Raw genomic sequence first — 20,411 nt, forward strand, 5'->3', positions numbered from 1 at the left:
CAATCTTTTCTAGTGAGTCTTTTTTAGTGAGTCAGTTCTTTGCATCAGGTGGCCAAAGTATTAGAGTTTCAACTTCAGCATCAGTCCTTCCAATGAATATTCAGGACTGATTTTCTTTAGGATGGACTGGTTGGATCTCCTTCCAGTTCAAGGGACTCTCCAGAGTCTTCTCCAACACCACAGTTCAAAAGCATCAATTCTTTGGTGCTCGGCTTTCTTTAGAGTCCAACTCTCAAATCCATACATGAATACTGGAAAAACCGTAGCTTTAACTAGAGGGACCTTTGTTGGCAAAGTAATACTTTAGGCACTCCCAAATAAGAACATTTACCAAGTTTTGGTATATTGAGTGTCTATTTTATCTTTCTTCCCTTATATTGAAGGAAGGATCTGTTTTCCTTTCATAAAAATGTGATGTGTTACTTATATTCCAAATTTATTAAATAACTGTGAATAAATAAAGTAATAATGAAACACATTTCTATAGTTACACTATTAGCAAATGTGAGGGCGGAATTGGAACTGAATCAATCTAAAAGTCGATGATCTATTAATACTAAATGATACTGATTCTGGGGAAATTATTTTAATTATTTTTAGTTCATATAGATCTTTTAACAGAAATTTCAATGTATGTGATATCTGAATATCCTGCACATATATAGAAAGGAAACTTATTCTGTGAAATATTTAATGATTAATTACACATATGTTGCAGCAGTTTTCATTAGATGTACAATGGTTTGATTTTAACCATCTGAATCAAACTAGACAAAAGTATGAGGTAGAAACTCTTACTACCAATCAGTTCCACCTATACTATTTTGGAAACTTGTATTTTTATTCTATAGTCACACAGAGAAAGCCATTTATTATTCACTGCCTTCTACCTGCACCATTGCTGTTTTGAGATTATCTGCTTAACACAAATTATTGTATCAATAAAAGCTGCCCATTGAATTGAATTTGTTCATATTGCAAAAGGTTACCCTTTGTGACCCTGTGTAGAATCTGCCTTCAATGCAGGAGACACAGCTGCATTCCTTGGGCTGGAGAGATCCCCCAGAGAAGGAAATGGCAACTTAATCCAGTATTCTTACCAAAGAAATCCCACAGACAGAGGAGCCTGGTGGTCTGGAGTCCATAGGGTCACAAAGAGTCAGACACAACTTAGCAACTAAACCACCCTGAACATAGTTGAGGGAAAGTATACTAATCTGCAGTACTAAGGAAAGAAAAACTGCTCTGATAGCAGTTTCAAGGCAATTTCCAATATAAATAAAAAAGAAAATAAATTTACCGTGGGTTTGTTGAGCTTACACAGGGTAAATATAATATAAATAGAGAAGTATTCATTCATTAGGAATTGAATCCAAGTGAAAGGCACTCATCTTCTATTTACAAATTGTGATCTCAATGACTGAATGAGAAGCTTTGGGAAAGTAAAGTACGAAAGGTAAAAAGATATTAAACATCACATTTTCAACTAAATCAGAAGTGAAGAAGTCCAGCTGCCCTAAACCATGATAGTACTATGTTAGAAATGTATGCATTTCAAATTGTTAAAATGCTACTCTGATGTTTTTAAAAGCCATAAATTTAGTTCTCTGCACAGAAAATAATTATATACTTAGTTACCAAGAAAAAAAGTTTTCTTCTACTGTTGTCTTTACCTGGTAAGCTGCCCTCTTACTCTCTCAATCAAAATGTTATCCATCCTTCATTTCAGAGGGCTAATCTTACCATGGAAACCTTCCTGATTCTTCTCACAATCAAGTGCTCCTTTTTTTTCTTCCAACTTCCTACAACTCCTTAATTTACTTTTTTTTTTTATTAGTTGGAGGCTAATTACTTCACAACATTTCAGTGGGTTTTGTCATACATTGATATGAATCAGCCATAGAGTTACACGTGTTCCCCATCCCGATCCCCGCTCCCACCTTCCTCTCCACCCGATTCCTCTGGGTCTTCCCAGTGCACCAGGCCTGAGCACTTGTCTCATGCATCCCACCTGGGCTGGTGATCTGTTTCACCATAGATAATATACATGCTGTTCTTTCGAAACATCCCACCCTCACCTTCTCCCACAGAGTTCAAAAGTCTGTTCTGTACTTCTGTGTCTCTTTTTCTGTTTTGCATATAGGGTTATCGTTACCATCTTTCTAAATTCCATATATATGTGTTAGTATGCTGTAATGTTCTTTATCTTTCTGGCTTACTTCACTCTGTAACTTTTTCCAGGTTAAGTTATTTATGATGTGCTATACACTCCCCTGTCAACTTAAAATATTGTTTTATCTGCCTTCAGATTTTTAAAAACACTAAGTAGATTATTTTGGAAATCTCAGAAATATGGCTATTGAAAAAAATTGAAAAGGTTAATGATCACTAAGGTTCCATCAGAACAGTGGTCCCTTTGACTGCAAGAAAATCTTACCAGTCAATCCTAAAGGAAATCAACCCTAAATATTCATTGGAAGGACTGATGCTGACGCTCCAATACTTTGGCCACCTGTTGCAAAGAGCCAACTTACTGGAAAAGACCCTGATGCTGGGAAAGACTGAAGGCAAAAGGAGGAGGGGGTGGCAGAGGATGAGATGGTTAGATAGCATCACTGACTCAATGGACATGAATTTGAGAAAATTCCAGGAGATAATGAAGGACAGAGGACCCTGTCATGCTGTAGTCCATGGGGTCACAAAGAGTCAGACACAACAACTGAAAAACAACAACAACGTAACTGTAGCATCCAAAGGCTGTCACTTCATGCTTTTTAGTGATATTGACCTAAGGCACAACTGTAGGTGACAGGGGTATGGTGAATTGAGGAGAGAATTTTCCATGGCTCTTTCCTTCTTCTGCATATCAGGGAGGCAAAAGCTCTGACTTTTTGCTCCAGACAAACTTTGCAAGAATATTTGTATAGTAAACGGTCTTGGAAGATAGAAATGACATTTCCTTCTGAGACACAGGGAATGCAAAGTTAAAGTCTCAGACTCCTCCTAGCTCTTCACAGTGGGCTACAGGGACTTCGGGAAAGCAACAAGAAAGTTACTGTAAATAGTGACAGAAAGCATTGAGCTCAACGTATTATTGGACCATATTTATGCATCTTGAAGTTGGTCAAGTGCTTCTGAAATAATTTAGAGTTATGAGGAAGTAGATGATAAAATAGTCAAATGATATCCCTTTAAATTATAGAAATAGAGCTTATAAGAAAGAGAAAGATGTCATTATTTTATCATTCAGTATGAAGGCTTATCTGTTAGTTTTAGTAAATAGAATCATTATAATCATGAAATATAATAGACACTAGCTTAATTTCTTAATTTACCAATGCAATACAGTATATAAACACTTCTTCATTTCATTTGGGTGAGTTATTAAGTAGAAACATTTTAAGAAGTTTATGGGTTTTTTGTACATCAGATATTCTAATCTGTTCCTCAATTGGACTGTTATTTTTTTTTTTTTGAAACTAAACACATTTTAATAGAAAACAAAATACAAAATAACTCTTTTCAGAAAACAGAAATATTTAATCCTTTTCCCACAAATTAGAAGTCGCTTCATCCTCAGAGCATAGTTTTCGATGCATGTGTTCGTACTTATGATTTGTTTCACAGACTGTTCGTTAAACTGCTATCGCAAAGCAGGTGGGAGGGATGATCTCAGGAGGAAAAGATGCTGGAAAAGCCACACCTCGGAATCATTTGGAAATTCAACATTTTTTAATTCTTTCTTTTGACTTTTCACTTCTAATTATTTTCATTTCTTTACCACAATCCGACCTTTTGGGGGACAGAATTGTTAATAGAAGTGCAGCCACAAAAAGAATCTTTCTTTCCCACCATTGCTGCAAGAGCCCAAGACTTTCTCAGTCAAATCTGCCCACCCACTTCTAGAAACATATCAGCTGGAGTGGTCCAACTGTCACCCAGAAAATTTCCCTTTCTCCCAACACACTGTGCGACCAAGTTCTCTGAATTCCCTGAACCTCAAAATTCCAAGTGTCACAGCCAGTGCCAGGAGTAAAACCTGAAAGATGAGAGCAGAGAAGCCCCCTCTGCCAGTGCTAGGTCTCCTCTTCTCAATAATAATTATAATAACAATAATAAACGGTCCTGGTTCTCTGTAATCACAGAAAAGGAAAAACATTTGCCAGGATGACCCTGCCCCCTTGCCTAATTCTCACCCCCGCATTCCTACCTGGAGAGAGTCCCTTCTACCCGGTGACCCTGCGGCACTGCTCCTGGGGAGGGTGCCTGGCAAACATCCTCAGGTCAAGTGCAGTCCCAGCGAGGCAAGGGCACCTTGGCGCCAGAGATAGGGAGGGGCCACACGAGGACACAGTGGGGTCTCCGTGATTCCCATCTCACGTTTGCTCCCCGTCACCACCCTTCCTGCCCCTGTGCTTCCACACCTGGGGGCTGAGTGGAGAGTGGTGGGTTCGGGACATCGGCAGGGCAAGGGGGGACACGGGGAGTCTTCACAGTCAGTCAGGGATTCTGTCTGTCCTAAGACTTGCCGTCTGGAGCCCTTTGCACGCCCCAGTCTGTCATATCAAAGATCCAAATCAATGTTCCTGACTTTCTTGTGTGATTCCGGTCACCAGGAGGAGGTTGCAAGCCATAAACTGCACGCTCAGAACATTGCTCATCTGGCCGGTATAGACGCCCACGAGCTCGCTGGACGAGCCGTCCGCGGGGGTGCTGCAGTGCGCGCTTCTGATGTCCCAGACGCGCACAGAGTTGTCCATGGACGCGGATGCGATCAGGCTGCTGTCCGGGCTGAAGGTCAGGCTGGTGATGTTGTCCGTGTGGCCCCGCAGCTCTTTGTAGAGGGTCCCGGACGCCAGGTCCCACAGCTTCAGCCGCTGGTCCTCGCCCGCGGACGCCAGGTACTTACCGTTGGGGGAAAAGGCCAGGGAGAGCACAGGGCCGCGGTGGCCCGTGAAGAGCCTCACCGAGTTCCCCTGCTGGGTGCTCCACAGCCGCACCGTCTTGTCGGTCGAGCCCGTGGCTAAGTAGTTTGAATTGGGGTGGAACTTGACGCAGTCCACGTCTGCCAGGTGCCCAGCATAGATTCGCAGTGGGTACGTCCGATCAAATGACCAGAGCCGGGCCGTGCGGTCGTGGGACCCGCTGGCAAAGTACAGGCTGTGCGGGCTGATGTCCAGGTCCCACACGGGGTAGGCATGGCCCTGGTACCGCACGGTGTTGGTGAAGCTGCCCAGGTCCCAGTACCTGATGGACATGTCTTCGGAGCAGGAGAGCAGCCCTGAGCTGTCTGCGAGGAACCTGGTGCTGTACACTGGCCCGCAGTGTCCCCGCAGGACCTTCATCTCCGTGCCCGCGTTGTCGTCCTCGTCATCCTCCTCCTCTAGGATATCACAAGCCAAGTGGATGTGGGACACGTCTACTTGATGGGGTTCTGACTTTAACTTTTTGGAGCGCAGACTCCACAGTTTTATACAGGAGTTGTCGAAGCCTGCCGCGAGCAGCTTGCTGTCTGGGGAGACCTCTGCAGTGTTCAGCAGCTGCTCTGTGTTGTAGAAGGCGTAGAAGCAGATGGTGGTGAGCGAGGGGGGGCCGTCCTTGACGCGCTTGATGCTCTCCTGCAGGAGCTCCAGCGCGGCCTCATTCTGCAGGATGGGCGCTGGCACGTCGGCAGGCTCCAGGCCACCGCCCTCGCCGCGGGAAGAGCCCCCGCTGGCGTAGAGCTGGTAGTCCGTCCTCTTGGCGGGCTGCACGTCCAGGTGGATGTGCCAGGCAAGGACCCTGCACAGCGCGGTGTTGTTGTCACTCTGGAGGTAGCGGAGAAGGTAGTTGTAGCTGTCTTCCTGCAGACGAACCACGTACTTGTTGTCCAGGAAGGCTCGCAGCCGGAAGTTAGACAGGATGTCCTGGATGGTCTGTGTGGTCTGGAGCTGCTCGATGACATCCTTCTGGCTGGCGTTCTGCAGAAACATTCCATGGAAGCGGCTGTAAAAGCTTTCCACTGTGCTCTTCGGACTGTTCTGGACCAGGTTGAGATGGAGGTAGACAAAGAGAGGGTAGAGGAGAGGCATCACTTCGTGGCTGTGCTGGGAGTCAGAATCGGTGAGAAAATTCCGCAGCCGTCCGAACTGCACTTCATACTGCTGGGGCTCTGCCTGGCAAGGGGCTGCGGACACTATGTTGGCACAACCAGATTCTGATTGGACTGCGAGGCTGGCAGCCATCTCCTCGGTGCTCTGCGACAGCCGCAGGCCTTGCTTCAGTGGGCCGTCCGCATCCCCGTACTGCCGGCGTTTGAGGTAGCAGGACACGGCCATCTGGATCTGCTCGGTGCGGACCCGTTTCATGACTGAACATCCCAGGCGGCTCCCGCTTCCCCCGCCGCCGCTGCCGCCGGGGTCGCCCCGCGTCCGCCTCCGTCGCCTTCGCGGCAGGCTCGCTCTCCGCAGCCGGCTCAGCCGGACCCCCGAGCCCCGAGCCCCGCCGCCCCCGCGGCGGCTCTGGGCGGCCGCCCCATTGGACTGTTATTTTTAACCTGAGGACACTTTGTATGACATTTTTCATGACCAATACTGCCTTTAATTCAACCATGAAGCCATTGCTAATGGTATATTAATATTTCTAAATAATTTTCTATCTAAGGACCAAATTGTTTTTTCTCAGCCTAAGGCAAAGTCATGTACCATAAAATATTCTCAGATCTATTAATTATTTATCAGTCATTAATTCATACCAATTGTTCTATCAAAACATTCTAATTTTTAATATGAGAGATAAATTATGCATTGCTTTGCATTTTCACTAATATTTAGAATTGTGATACCGCCAATGAGTTTTCAAAACTGTATCCTTTTCAAAGAGAGTTTCTGAGAAGTTCTCAGCTACCAAAACCAGAGTAGATGAGACAAAATGATGGCATAATAAGAAACAATATGCAGATTACAGGAATTCCCAAGTGGTTCAGTGGTAAAAAGCTGCCTGCAATGCAGGAGACGTGGGTTTGATCCCTGGGTCGGGAAGATCCCCTGGAGTATGAAATGGAAATCCAGTATTCTTACCTGGAAAATTCCATGGACAGAGGAGTCTAGCATGCACCAGTCCATGGGGCCCCAAAGAATCAGACATGACTGAATGCATATTATAAGTTTTATTATGGCTTACTAATACTGGGTCCCTCTTGTGAATTTTCAATAAATGCTTGAAAAATTTTACTATGAAACAGAATTTACTATAAACCAATAAACTTTACTGTCTTAATTATGATACTTAGATATTCTGTTGCCTACTTTATTTTTTACATTTTATCTGGTTGGACTAAGAAAGTATATTAGAGTCTTCTGTGTTTCCACCTAAATATCATTGCATACTTGCCATTTGCATTATATGAAACTTGCTGCTGTGCAATTGGTTCAAAGAAATGATAATGAAAACATCTTAACAGTGAATTATTGTCTTTCACCTTAAAGCCTTAAATATTTTAGTGGATCTTTGTTCTTCTTTCTACATGTTTCATATCAGAGCATTCTCTTTGCTTTTAGTTTTTCTGTGACTATAACTTTTTTTTTAATTCTCAAGTCTCTTGATAAGCTAACTTCAAGCTTATAGAGCAGTCAATAAGATTTTGACCTATAAGTCAATCTGCAAATAATTTCCTCTTATAAGGGAGATAAGCTCCACTATTTTTCTTGACATAAATGACATGTTGGGATTTTTAGTTATATTAATTTATCTTTATATACAGTATTCTTCATGTGAAAAAGTATAAATACAGACACATTCTTTTCTATGTGGTACCCCTGATATTTAGATGAGTACTTTTATTCTTTTGGTAAACCTTATATCCATCAGTTCAGTTCAGTCACTCAGTCATGTCCACATCTTTGTGACCAAATATAAGTTATATGACCAAATATAAGTTATATCCGTAGCTTAATATAAAATGATGTGTCCCATTCTTTCTAAACAGTGTCTATTAAAGCAACCAAAAATCACCTTTTACATTTATTCTCCCTTCCTCAAACTCTTCCCATTATATTTGCGTCAATTTTGGTGCATTTTGTTGGCTCTTAAATACATTCAATTTGTAATTTTTCTCTTGTGAGATAAAGAAGTCATAACCAGAAGAAAAAAAAAAAAAATAGTTGGAGAAAATTGATAAACTGCACTTCATTAAATTAAGAACTCCAACCCATTAAAAGATAACATTTAGGCAAATGACAAAGATAGAGAACATATTTGCAGGACATAATCAATAAAGGAATTATAATCTCTAGATATAGGTAGAGAAAGAGAACTGATTGATTGAGGGATGGATAGATAAATCAATCTCACAGACAGAATCCTACAAAAAGATAGAAGCTAATTGCAGAGAAGTTAATAGGCAAATAGGCAAAAGAATTAAAACAGTATCTCACAGAAGAACATATTCAAATGACCATTACAAATATGAATATAAGCTCAACCTCTCTAGAAATCAGGAAACTAAAACTACTGTGAAATATCACCACCTCATACCATCATGAGTTAACTCTTTTTTGTTGTTTTTAAGTTTGGTCTACCCATGTGAGTTGACTTTGCTAAAGAAATATGAACACAGATAACGTGTATCACTTCCTAGTGGAAGTTTACAAGTCTCTATTTGATTCATCACATCACAGAAGCTCTTCACTGAACCTTCAACCTGAATCATTGAGGAGCTACAATGAGCCAAGCATCCCTAATGACTTGTGCTGATTCTGTGGTTTGAGCAAGAAATTAAGATTTGTCCTCTTAAGTCACGAGAATTTGCCCTTAATATTATATAGTGTAACTTCACCTTTGCTGTTTCATGAATTAAAACTTAATCAAAGACTAATATTCTTCAGGATGCCCTTCCAAAGAGGAAGCTGCGACGGTTCATAGTGGCAGTATTTGGAAACTGAAAATTGCTTCAGGCAGTCCTGCTATATACCAAGTGTTAAGACAATGAATGATGCTGCCTCACAGCCTTGACCAGTCACTGTGTCATTGGCAACCACAATTCTTGGACCCCAGTCCATGGGATGAGCATGGGATGGGTGCTACCTTTACTTTGAATAATGAAGTGGAAGAAGAGGACTTGAGGCCACGGATTTGTATATTATCCAAGCTGAAGATTCAAGGCTTGGGCCTATCCTAGGCCGTGCTGAAGGACAAAGGGATGTTTTATCAGCCTTGCAGTATAAAGGAAACAAGACTCAGAATTTTTCTTTTTTTTTTTCAAATTTAACACTTAATAATATTTAACACTTAACAAAAAACATTTTTTATATCAACATCCATTTTGTGGTTTAAGTCTCTCTGAATTATTTATAGTAATTGAGAACTGCTTAATTCTAAGGAACCCTTTTCTTTATTTATAGTAATTGAAAGTGAAGTTGCTCAGTTCTGTTCGTCTCTCTGTGACCCCGTGGACTGTAGCCTACCAGGCTCCTCCGTCCATGGGATTCTCCAGGCAAGAATACTGGAGTGGGTTGCCATTTCCTTTTCCAGCAGATCTTCTCGACCCAGGGATCGAACCAGGGTCTCCCTCATGGCAGGCAGAGGCTTTAACCTCTGAGCAATTGCTTAATTCTAAGGAAACCCTTTTCTTCAGAATTGCAAATTTCTGTAAGGAAACCCTGGATTTTCCTCTAGAATTGTAAGTTTCTGTTCCATGTTTTATTCACTTTGATATTTTACATTATTGGTATACTTTTAAAGTCACAATTTTCTCACTTTGAATGGAGTACCAAAGCAAAGATTTTAAGTTATGCAGTTGAATGGGGAACAGTAAAATAACAATCTAAATGAAACATTTCAAATTAAGATGAAAGTTAGCAAATGATACAATTTAGTGATTTGTATCCCTAAAGATCAGTACATTTTCTATCCTTTAGAATTTTAGTAACAATCTGTCACTTGTTTCAGTAGCTTAAAAATATTTTCTTAAAAATAATAAAAAGTGTGCTGCTGCTGCTAAGCTGCTTCAGTCATGTCCGACTCTGTGCGACCCCATAGACGGCAGTCCACCAGGCTCCCCGGTCCCTGGGAGTCTCCAGGCAAGAACACTGGAGTGGGTTGCCATTTTCTTCTCCAATGCATGAAAGTGAAAGTGAAGTCACTCAGTCGTGTCTGACTCTTAGCGACCCCATGGACTGCAGTCTACCAGGCTCCTCTGTCCATGGGATTTTCCAGGCAAGAGTACTGGAGTGGGTTGCCATTGTCTTCTCCAAATAAAAAGTGTATTACTTTTATAATAGTTTTAAAGTATAAACTTAACTTTTTATTGATTATATATGCCCTTTTCAACTGACAGTTGTGAAAATTTGTCTGGATGCTGTGTTCTATGAGGTTTTTTTTTTTTAAATCATATGATTACATAAGCTTGAAATCAATAAAGTGTTTACTACATGATTTATATGCAGCATACTTATATATTTATATGCAATAAAAATTTCCAAGACAATAATTTCTCAGATGTCTTTATTTACAGAAATTTTTCTTCTCATATGTTATATAAAACCCCTCAGGAGAAAAAAAAAATAATAAGAATTTGAAAATGGGGCTATGTGAGACTAGGTTTCTTCTAAATTTATAAGAAAATATTTGCTTTGAAACAGAGTTTATTAGAAAATAAAATGTGATATTATATAGTAGACATATGTATGCTGCTGGGTGTCCAGTTGCTCAGGTATGTCCAACTCTTGCAATCCCATGGGCTGTAGCCCGCCAGGCTCCTCTGTCCATGGGCTTCTCCAGGCAAGAATACTGGAGTAGGTTGCCATTTCCTTCTCCAGGCCATCTTCCTGACTCAGGGCTTGAACATACATCTTCTTCATTGCTGGCAGATTCTTTACCCACTGTGCCATCAGAGAAGACATGGGGCTTCCAAGGTAGCCCTAGTGGTAAAGAATTCACATACCAATGCAGGAGACACAAGAGATGCAGATTTGATCACTGGGTCAGGAAGATCCCCTGGAGAAGGAAAGAGCAACCCACTCCAGCATTCTTGCCTGGAATGTTCCATGGGCAGAAGAAGCTGGCAGGCTACAGTCCATGCAGTCATGAAGAGACTTTAACTTACCTAAATTGATCTCTGACTTACCATAGTAATGCAATTTAAGACTAAGAAAAACATAATTTTCTCAAAAAACTGTAGGAAAATTGTAGACAAAATTATTTGCTCATGACATGATTAGACTTGGATAACAATAACTTCATTTTTCCATTAAAACTGATGGTGAATTTTTAAAAGTTTAAACCATTTGCTAGAGTAAGTGATATATTATTTCCTAGGTACTTAAGCAGTAAAAGTTATAGAGGCCCCTAGTAAAAGTAAATATATCTTTGGAACAAGAAATGTTTCAGTAGTATGCAAAATAACTGGGTACATTTCCTGGCAGGTTGACTCCAAGTACTCTAAAATAAAATTACCCAAAATTCTACATTTTGGATTGTTATTGGTTGCTCTTTAAAGCAATAACAATATTTTTGGGCAAGAAGAGAATCTGTTTTTTTTTCACTGAATAGACTAGGTAAAGGACTAAATGTGAATAATTGCATCTTTAGGAATTTTAACTCATTAAAGTCAAAGAAAAATTATTCTGGTGGCTTTATACATATATGTATATCAAGACCTTCAAGAGTCTGTCTTTCATAAATGCCAAATTATATAATGTATTTTACTTAGCTTATACTCTATGCCTTAGATTAATTTTATTTTTATAAATAATATATACTATATCAATTATATATATTATATATATATTGTATGTATCTTGAGATAGATCTTATATAAAGAATAAAAATGGCAAAGCTCCTCCTTTATATGCTGCATGAATTTATCTGTTTTGTTTTTATATCAGCTGTTAATTTTGTGTGTCAAATTGGCTGGGACATAGTGACTAAATATTTGGTCAAACATTGTTCTGGATAGTTCCATAAAGGTATTCATTTGGATGATATTAGCATTTTTTTTTCTTTCTTTCTTTTAATTAATTTATTTTAATTGGAGGCTAATTACTTTATAATATTGTAGTGGCTTTTGCCATACATTGACATGAATCAGCCATGGGTGTACATGTGTTCCCCATCCTGACCCCCCTCCCACCTCCCTCCCCATCCCATCCCTCAGGGTCATCCCAGTGCACCAGCCCTGAGCACCCTGTCTCATGCATCCAACATGGACTAGTGATCTGTTTCAAATATGATAATATACATGTTTCAATTCTACTCTCAATTCATCCCACCCTCGCCTTCTCCCACAGAGTCCAAAAGTCTGTTCTTTACATCTGTGTCTCTTTTGCTGTCTCGCCTTTAGGGTCATTGTTACCATCTTTCTAGATTCCATATATATGCATTAATATACTGTATTGGTGTTTTTCTTTCTGACTTACTTCACTCTGTATAATAGGCTCCAGTTTCATCCACCTCATTAGAACTGATTCAAATGCATTCTTGTTAATAGCTGAGCAATCTGGTCCCATCACTTCATGGGAAATAGATGGGGTAACAATGTCAGACTTTATTTTGGGGGCTCTAAAATCACTGCAGATCATGACTGCAGCCATGAAATTAAAAGACACTTACTCCTCGGAAGGGAAGTTATGACCAACCTAGATAGCATATCAAAAAGCAGAGACATTATTTTGCCAACAAAGGTCCATCTAGTCAAGACTATGGTTTTTCCAGTGGTCGTGTATGGATGTGAGAGTTGGACTCTGAAGAAAGCTGAGCACAAAAGAATTGATGCTTTTGAACTGTGGTGTTGGAGAAGACTCTTGAGAGTCCCTTGGACTTCAAGGAAATCCAACCAGTCCATCCTGAAGGAGATCAGTCTTGGGTGTTCATTGGAACGACTGATGCTCAAGCTGAAACTCCAGTACTTCGGCCACCTGATGCGAAGAGTTAACTCATTGGAAAAAACCCTGATTCTGGGAGGGATTGGGGGCAGGAGGAGAAGGGGACGACAGAAGATGAGATGGCTGGATGGCATCACCGACTCGATGGACATGAGTTTGAGTAAACTCCGGGGGTTGGTGATGGACAGGGAGGCCTGGTGTGCTGCAATTCATGGGGTCGCAAAGAGTCGGACACGACTGAGCGACTGAACTGAACTGAATTGAATATTCCATTGTGTATATGTACCACAGCTTTCTTATCCATTCGACTGCCAATGGACATCTAGGTTGCTTCCATGTCTTGGCTATTGTAAACAGTGTTGTGATGAACATTGGGGTATGCGTGTCTCATTCAATTCTGGTTTCCTCGGTGTGTAGGCCCAGCAGTGGGATTGCTGGGTCATATGGCAGTTCTATTTCCAGTTTTTTAAGGTGAGGTTGGCATTTAAATCAGTGAGCTTTGAGTAAGATTACCCTCAGTGATATGAGTGGGCTTTACACAATCAGTTGAAGGTCTTAATAAAATAAAGAATGGCCTCTTCTGAGTAAGAAGAAACTCTACTGTGTGACTGCCTTTGGGCTCAAACTGCCACTCCACCTCATCAATATTTTGGATTCACCAAGCTTCCATAACATGGGAGGAGCCAAATATAATAAACGTCTTCAAGGTCTCTGAGATTTATTGTAAAGAATTGGCTCTCACACAATCATGATATATATCTACATACATACACATCCTATTGGTTCTGTTTCTCAGGAGAAACCTGATTAATACATCATCTAAGTTATAATACCTAAAAAGGATACATTGGATTGTGGATTCCTATAAATATCTACACATCTATCCATCTATCTATCTCTATCTTTGTACCTATCTAAACCAGTTAATAATACATGGCAACATAAATAAATATGATAAATGGCAATTATCGCACACATGATGATATGATATGATGAAATATACCTTTATCTGGAGACAGATACCTTAGAATCATTTCCCCTGTAACACTGTGTGACAGCTGATGATTTTCAGTTTCCAGTTTACATATACAGTTGACCCTTAAACACCACAGGTTTCAACTTCAGGGGTCCAATTACACATGGGTTTTTTTAGTACATTCATACTACAGTACTGCATGATTTGCAACTGGTTGTATCTGCAAATGTAGAAACACCCTTGTGAAGGGCAGACTATAAAATCACAGGCAGAATGTCAACTGCCTGGGGATATGCAACCCTAAACCCTGTATTGTTCAAGGATTAATTGTATACAAAATAAATGACAGGATATCTGCTATACAAGGGACTCTCAAAATCAGCTCAAACTTGAAGATGTAGGTGAATGCATTTTATATATTTAAAATAATATAAAGCATTATCGTCACTCAAAATCTTGATATGAAGTATGTAGATGATGTGCTCAGTCGCTCTGTCATGTGTGACTCTGCAACCTGGTGGACTGAAGCCCACCAGGCTCCTCTGTTCATAGCGTTTTCCAGACAAGAATACTGGAGTGAGTTGCCATTTCCTTCTCCTAGGGAAATTCCTTACCCAAGGATTGAACCTGTGTCTCCATTGCAGGTGGATTCTTTAGCCACTGAGCCATCAGAGAAGCCCGATGAAGACGATACTTGACTAAGCAGCCATGCATTTTATTGTAGTTAGTACCTTCTTTCTCTTTACTATTTTAGGTGCATTAACTTTTCTTCTGTGGTGCTAGTTCTCATAAGGATGATTCAACTTCCCTAACCAGACATTTTATGCTTAGTCACTTCAGTCGTGTCTGACTCTGTGTGACCCCATGGACTGTAGCCCTCCAGGCTCCTCTGTCCCTAGGGATTCTCCAGGCAAGAATACAAATGGGTTGCCATGCCCTCCTCGAGGGGCTCTTCCCCACCCAGGGATCAAACGCAGGTCTCCCGCATTTCAGGCAGATTCTTTACCATCTGAGCCACCAGGGAAGCCCATTTAACAATGCCTACAGATATTTTCAATTGCCATGCCTTGCCTGTGCTCCTGGCCTCCTGCGGTAGAAGCCAGGGGTGTCATTAAACATCCTACGGTGCACAAAGCAGCCTCTCACAAAGAATCATCCTGTCCAAAATGTTAATAACCTTACTTGGTAATTTTCTTTTTGTGTGATGTATATCTTTTAGAAATTAGAATCTCCATTGATGCTGGTCTGCTGTAAGCAAACTCAGCTTTTATTAGTCTGAAAATGCTTACTTTTATTATTTTCTTTTATTTTTGCAGAATTATCTGTGTATAAAATTGTACTTCAGCAATTATTTTCTTCCACCACATGGATGCTAGAGATAAGTCAGCTCTTAATCTGTGATCTTTAGAGATGAGTTGTCTTTTTTTCTTATAGTGTTAAAGATGGTCTTGTGTTTTAGCTTTCTGCAGTTTTTCATTTTGATATAACTGGGCATGTATTTTTCTGTTCAATATCCCTTGGATTTATTGGACTTTAAGAATCAGTTAATTGATGTCTCTCATCAGTTCAGAAAAATTTGTAGGCATTATCCTTTCTAACATTGCCTCAAACATTGTGATATTTATTTATATCTTTCCCACTAGGCAAGATACTTGAGAGTAGAAATTGTGCCTATTTTGCTCATCATTGGAATAACTCTTACCTAACGCAGCACCAGACCTATAAGTGCAATACATACATTATAAAGGAAAAAAAAAAAAAAACAAATTGCAAAAGAATATCAAATAGTTTAGGTATGCATACATACAAATAATATGCATATACACAAATACAGAAAATGTACATGCTTTAAAAATCTGTGTCTACCTAAAATTATATTTTGTATTTGAATGACACAGTTTTTAATTTTAAATGAAGATTTTATTCTTTCTAACATAGAGTCTGGTGTGCTGCAGTCCATGGGGTCACAAAGAGTCGGACACGACTGAGCGACTGAACAACAACATGGAGTCTCCTGAGAAACCTCTCTCAAACTTTCTCTGAACTCCTTAAATTATGATATATCAAGAAAATAACATTATATACTTGACTAATTATGAACTGTGCAAAACAAAAAATGCATCACCTTTATCCTGAAGAAAATCTTTTCATTCAAGAAAATGACACATTAATTTTTTTTGACAGCCTTTATCATATGATGGAATTATACCTTGATATTACAGTCAACCCAGGTCATTAAATAATTTAATGTGTTAGTTTTCTATTTCTCTAAATGTTGAGAGTATTTCCTATTTTCTAAAAATCAAGAGTTATAAAGGGAGTTTCACTAGTCATAGTGCTGATAATATAATAATAAATATTCTTTTTGCTAGATTAAGAGATGAGATGGTTAAAAACTCTGAAGATATTATTTTTTTCCTTTAAGCTAGAATACTAAAAAAAAAAAAAAAGACCTAGTATATTAAAGGAACTTGAACAGATGCTTGCTTATTTTAAATGCTTAAGGAATGATAGGTGCCTCCAGTATGACATTAAATAGGTTTATCAAAAGAAAATGACAGGTAGGGTGAAAAAAGAAGACAAATTATTACACGTGAACGAATGTTGGAACTGAAAGCATTGTGCTAAAAACAAGGGAAATTATGGAAACATGATAAAAATAATCCATTAATAATTCATTAAATTAAGTCACAGAAAGGGAAGATTAAATTTCAAACACATCAGGGTCCAATGAGGAACAATATATTAAAATCACATGATCATTTCCTCGAACTATACATGAATATATTTGTCTACAGAGATTTTTGAAAACAGAATAATCTTTCATTCCCTTTCCCTGAAGTTGTTTAAGCTGCAAGAATTTGAAATGCTGCAGAAGGATACAAGTGCTGTGCTGTGGTGTAGATTTTATGGGGTCACTAACCATTGACAGGTATGTGATTTACCAAGACAACCCCAGAGATAGAAGAGATATTTCAGTAGAAATCAGGATTTTGTACTTTAAAAGTGTTTACAAACTTCATAAACATGGGACATTCTATGGACTGAGTTCTGAGTACTGCACTTCTTTATTCAAATAACTTATATGTGAAATCTACTGCAGAAAAATTCCTATGTTCACAAGAAAACATATTGTTTCCTAATCTGTTTTCACCACTTCAGTTAGTAACATTTCAACAGAACTGTAATTACATTATTTTATTTGAATTTCCTTTTGTATTCTTATCAATGAAGTGAAGTGAAGTGAAGTGAAGTGGCTCAGTCATGTCCAACTCTTTGCGACCCCATGGACTATAGCCTACAAGGCACCTCTGTCCATGGAATTTTCCAGGCAAGAGTACTGGAGTGGGTTGCCATTTCCTTCTCCAGGGCATCTTCCCAACCCAGGGATTGAACCCAGGTCTCCCACATTGCAGGCAGACACTTTGCCGTCTGAGCCACCAGTTTCCATAATATTAAAAAAAAGTCAGAAACTGTAGAAAGAAAAAACAAACAACACCCAAAGTTAGTAGAGGGAAAGAAATCATAAGGACCAGAGCAGATATATAGACTTAAAAAAACAACTGAAGAGATCAATAAAGCTAAATGTTTCTTATTTGAAAAGATTAAAAAAAAAAAAAAAAGATAAATCTTTAGCTAGATTCATCAGGAGAAAACAGGAGAGGACCCAAATTAATAAATTTCAGACATTTTAAAGATAAGTTACAATAGACACCACAGATATACAAAGGATTATATGAGACTACTTTGAGCAGATATATGCCAATAAAATGGACAACCTAGAAGAGATGAAAAAATTATAGAAAGGTACAATTTCCCAACTAAACCAGGAAGAAATAGAAAATGTGAAGAGACCAGTTACCAGTACTGAAGTTGAATCGGTAATCTAAAACCTACCAATAAGGAATCTCCACTTCTCCATAGTGGCTGTACTAGTTTGCATTCCCACCAACAGTGTAAGAGGGTTCCCTTTTCTCCACACCCTCTCCAGCATTTATTTCTTGTAGACTTTAGGATAGCAGCCATCCTGACTGGTGTGTAATGGTACCTCGTTGTGATTTTGATTTGCATTTCTCTGATAATGAATGATGTTGAGCATCTTTTCATGTGTTTGTTAGCCATCTGTATGTCTTCTTTGGAGAAATGTCTGTTTAGTTCTTTGGCCCATTTTTTGATTGGGTCATTTATTTTTCTGGAATTGAGCTGCAGGAGTTGCTTGTATATTTTTTAGATTAATCCTTTGTCTCTTGCTCCATTTGCTATTATTTTCTCCCAATCTGAGGGCTGTCTTTTCACCTTGCTTATAGTTTCCTTTGTTGTGCAAAAGCTTTTAAGTTTGATTAGGTCCCATTTGTTTATTTTTGCTTTTATTTCCAATATTCTGGGAGGTGGGTCATAGAGGATCCTGCTGTGATTTATGTCGGAGAGTGTTTTGCCTGTGTTCTCCTCTAGGAGTTTTATAGTTTCTGGTCTTACATTTAGATCTTTAATCCATTTTGAGTTTATTTTTGTGTATGGTGTTAGAAGGTGTTCTAGTTTCATTCTTTTACAAGTGGTTGACCAGTTTTCCCAGCACCACTTGTTAAAGAGGTTGTCTTTTCTCCATTGTATATCCTTGCCTCCTTTGTCAAAGATAAGGTGTCCATAGGTACGTGGATTTATCTCTGGGCTTTCTATTGTGTTCCATTGATCTATATTTCTGTCTTTGTGCCAGTACCATACTGTCTTGATGGCTGTGGCTTTGTAGTAGAGCCTGAAGTCAGGCAGATTGATTCCTCCAGTTCCATTCTTCTTTCTCAAGATTGCTTTGGCTATTAGAGGTTTTTTGTATTTCCATACAAATTGTGAAATTATTTGTTGTATTTCTGTGAAAAATACCGTTGGTAGCTTGATAGGGATTGCATTGAATCTGTAGATTGCTTTGGGTAGTATAGCCATTTTGACAATATTGATTCTTCCAATCCATGAACACGGTATATTTCTCCATCTATTTGTGTCCTCTTTGATTTCTTTCATCAGTGTTTTATAGTTTTCTATATATAGGTCTTTCGTCTCTTTAGGTAGATATACTCCTAAATATTTTATTCTTTTTGTTGCAATGGTGAATGGTATTGTTTCCTTAATTTCTCTTTCTGTTTTCTCATTGTTAGTGTATAGGAATGCAAGGGATTTCTGTGTGTTAATTTTATATCCTGCAACATTACTGTATTCATTGATTAGCTGTAGTAATTTTCTGGTAGAGTCTTTAGGGTTTTCTATGTAGAGGATCATGTCATCTGCAAACAGTGAGAGTTTTACTTCTTCTCTTCCTATCTGGATTGCTTTCCTTAAAAAACTGGAAATAGAACTGCCATATGACCCAGCAATCCCACTCCTGGGCATACACTCTGAGGAAACTAGATCTGAAAGATACACATGCACCCCAATATTCATCGCAGTTTATAATTGCCAGGACATGGAAGCAACCTAGATGCCCATCAGCAGATGAATGGATAAGGAAGCTATGGTACATATACACAATGGAATATTACTCAGCCATTAAATAGAATTCATTTGAATCAGTTCTAATGAGATGGATGTAATTGGAGCCCATTATACAGAGTGAAGTAGCCAATATAGTATACTAACGCATATATATGGAATTTAAAAAGATGGTAATGATAACCCAATATGCAAAACAGAAAAAGAGACACAGATAAACAGGACAGACTTTGGGACTCTGTGGGAGAAGGTGAGGGTGGGATGATCTGAGAGAATAGCATTGAAACAAGCATACTATCAAGGGTGAAGCAGATCACCAGCCCAGGTTGGATGCATGAGACAAGTGCTCAGGGCTGGTGCACTGGGAAGACCCAGAGGGATGGGATGGGGAGGGAGGCAGGAGGAAGGATTGGAATGGGGAACACATGTAAGTCCATGGCTGATTCATGTCAATGTATGGCAAAAACCACTACAATATTGTAAAGTAATTACCCTCCAACTAATAAAAATAAATGAAATAAATAAATAAAAATTAAAAAAAAAAAAAAACCTCCCAATAAACAAAAGTCTAGAGCCAGATGGCTTCACAGGTAAATTCTACCAAACATTTAAAATGAATTAACACCTATCCTTCTGAAGCTAATCCAAAACATTGCAGAGGAAGGAATACTTCGGAGCTCATTCTATGAGACTAGCATCTCCCTGATACCAAAACAAAACAAAGATATCACTCACACACACACACACACACACACACACACACACAAAGAAAACAAAATTATAGGCCAATATCACTGATGAATATAGATACAGTCTTCAAGAAAATAATAGCAAATCAAATCGAACAATATGTTGAAAGACTCATACACCATGATCAAGGATTTATCCCAGGGATGAAAGGATTTTTCAATATTGGCAAATCAGAATATGTGATACATAACATTAACAAATTGAAGGACAAAACCCCTATAATCATCTCAATAGATGTAGAAAAACCTTTTGATGAAATTCAACATTGATTTATGATTGGGGGAAAAAAAAAAAACCTCTCCAGAAAGTACAGAAAGAACAGAATGTACAGAAAGAACATACCT

The 20,411-nt window shown here is 39.1% G+C and overlaps 1 protein-coding gene across 1 annotated transcript; it reads right to left on the reverse strand.

Moving 5' to 3' along the window:
- Positions 1-4,128: 4,128 nt before the first annotated feature.
- Positions 4,129-6,466, reverse strand: LOC133069012 (TAF5-like RNA polymerase II p300/CBP-associated factor-associated factor 65 kDa subunit 5L). Its single transcript, XM_061160033.1, has one exon. The coding sequence runs from the start codon at positions 6,345-6,347 to the stop codon at positions 4,578-4,580; it is 1,770 nt and encodes a 589-aa protein (XP_061016016.1). The 5' UTR covers positions 6,348-6,466; the 3' UTR covers positions 4,129-4,577.
- Positions 6,467-20,411: the final 13,945 nt, after the last annotated feature.

Source organism: Dama dama, chromosome 14 (assembly GCF_033118175.1).
Source record: "Dama dama isolate Ldn47 chromosome 14, ASM3311817v1, whole genome shotgun sequence".
Classification (NCBI taxonomy): domain Eukaryota; kingdom Metazoa; phylum Chordata; class Mammalia; order Artiodactyla; family Cervidae; genus Dama; species Dama dama.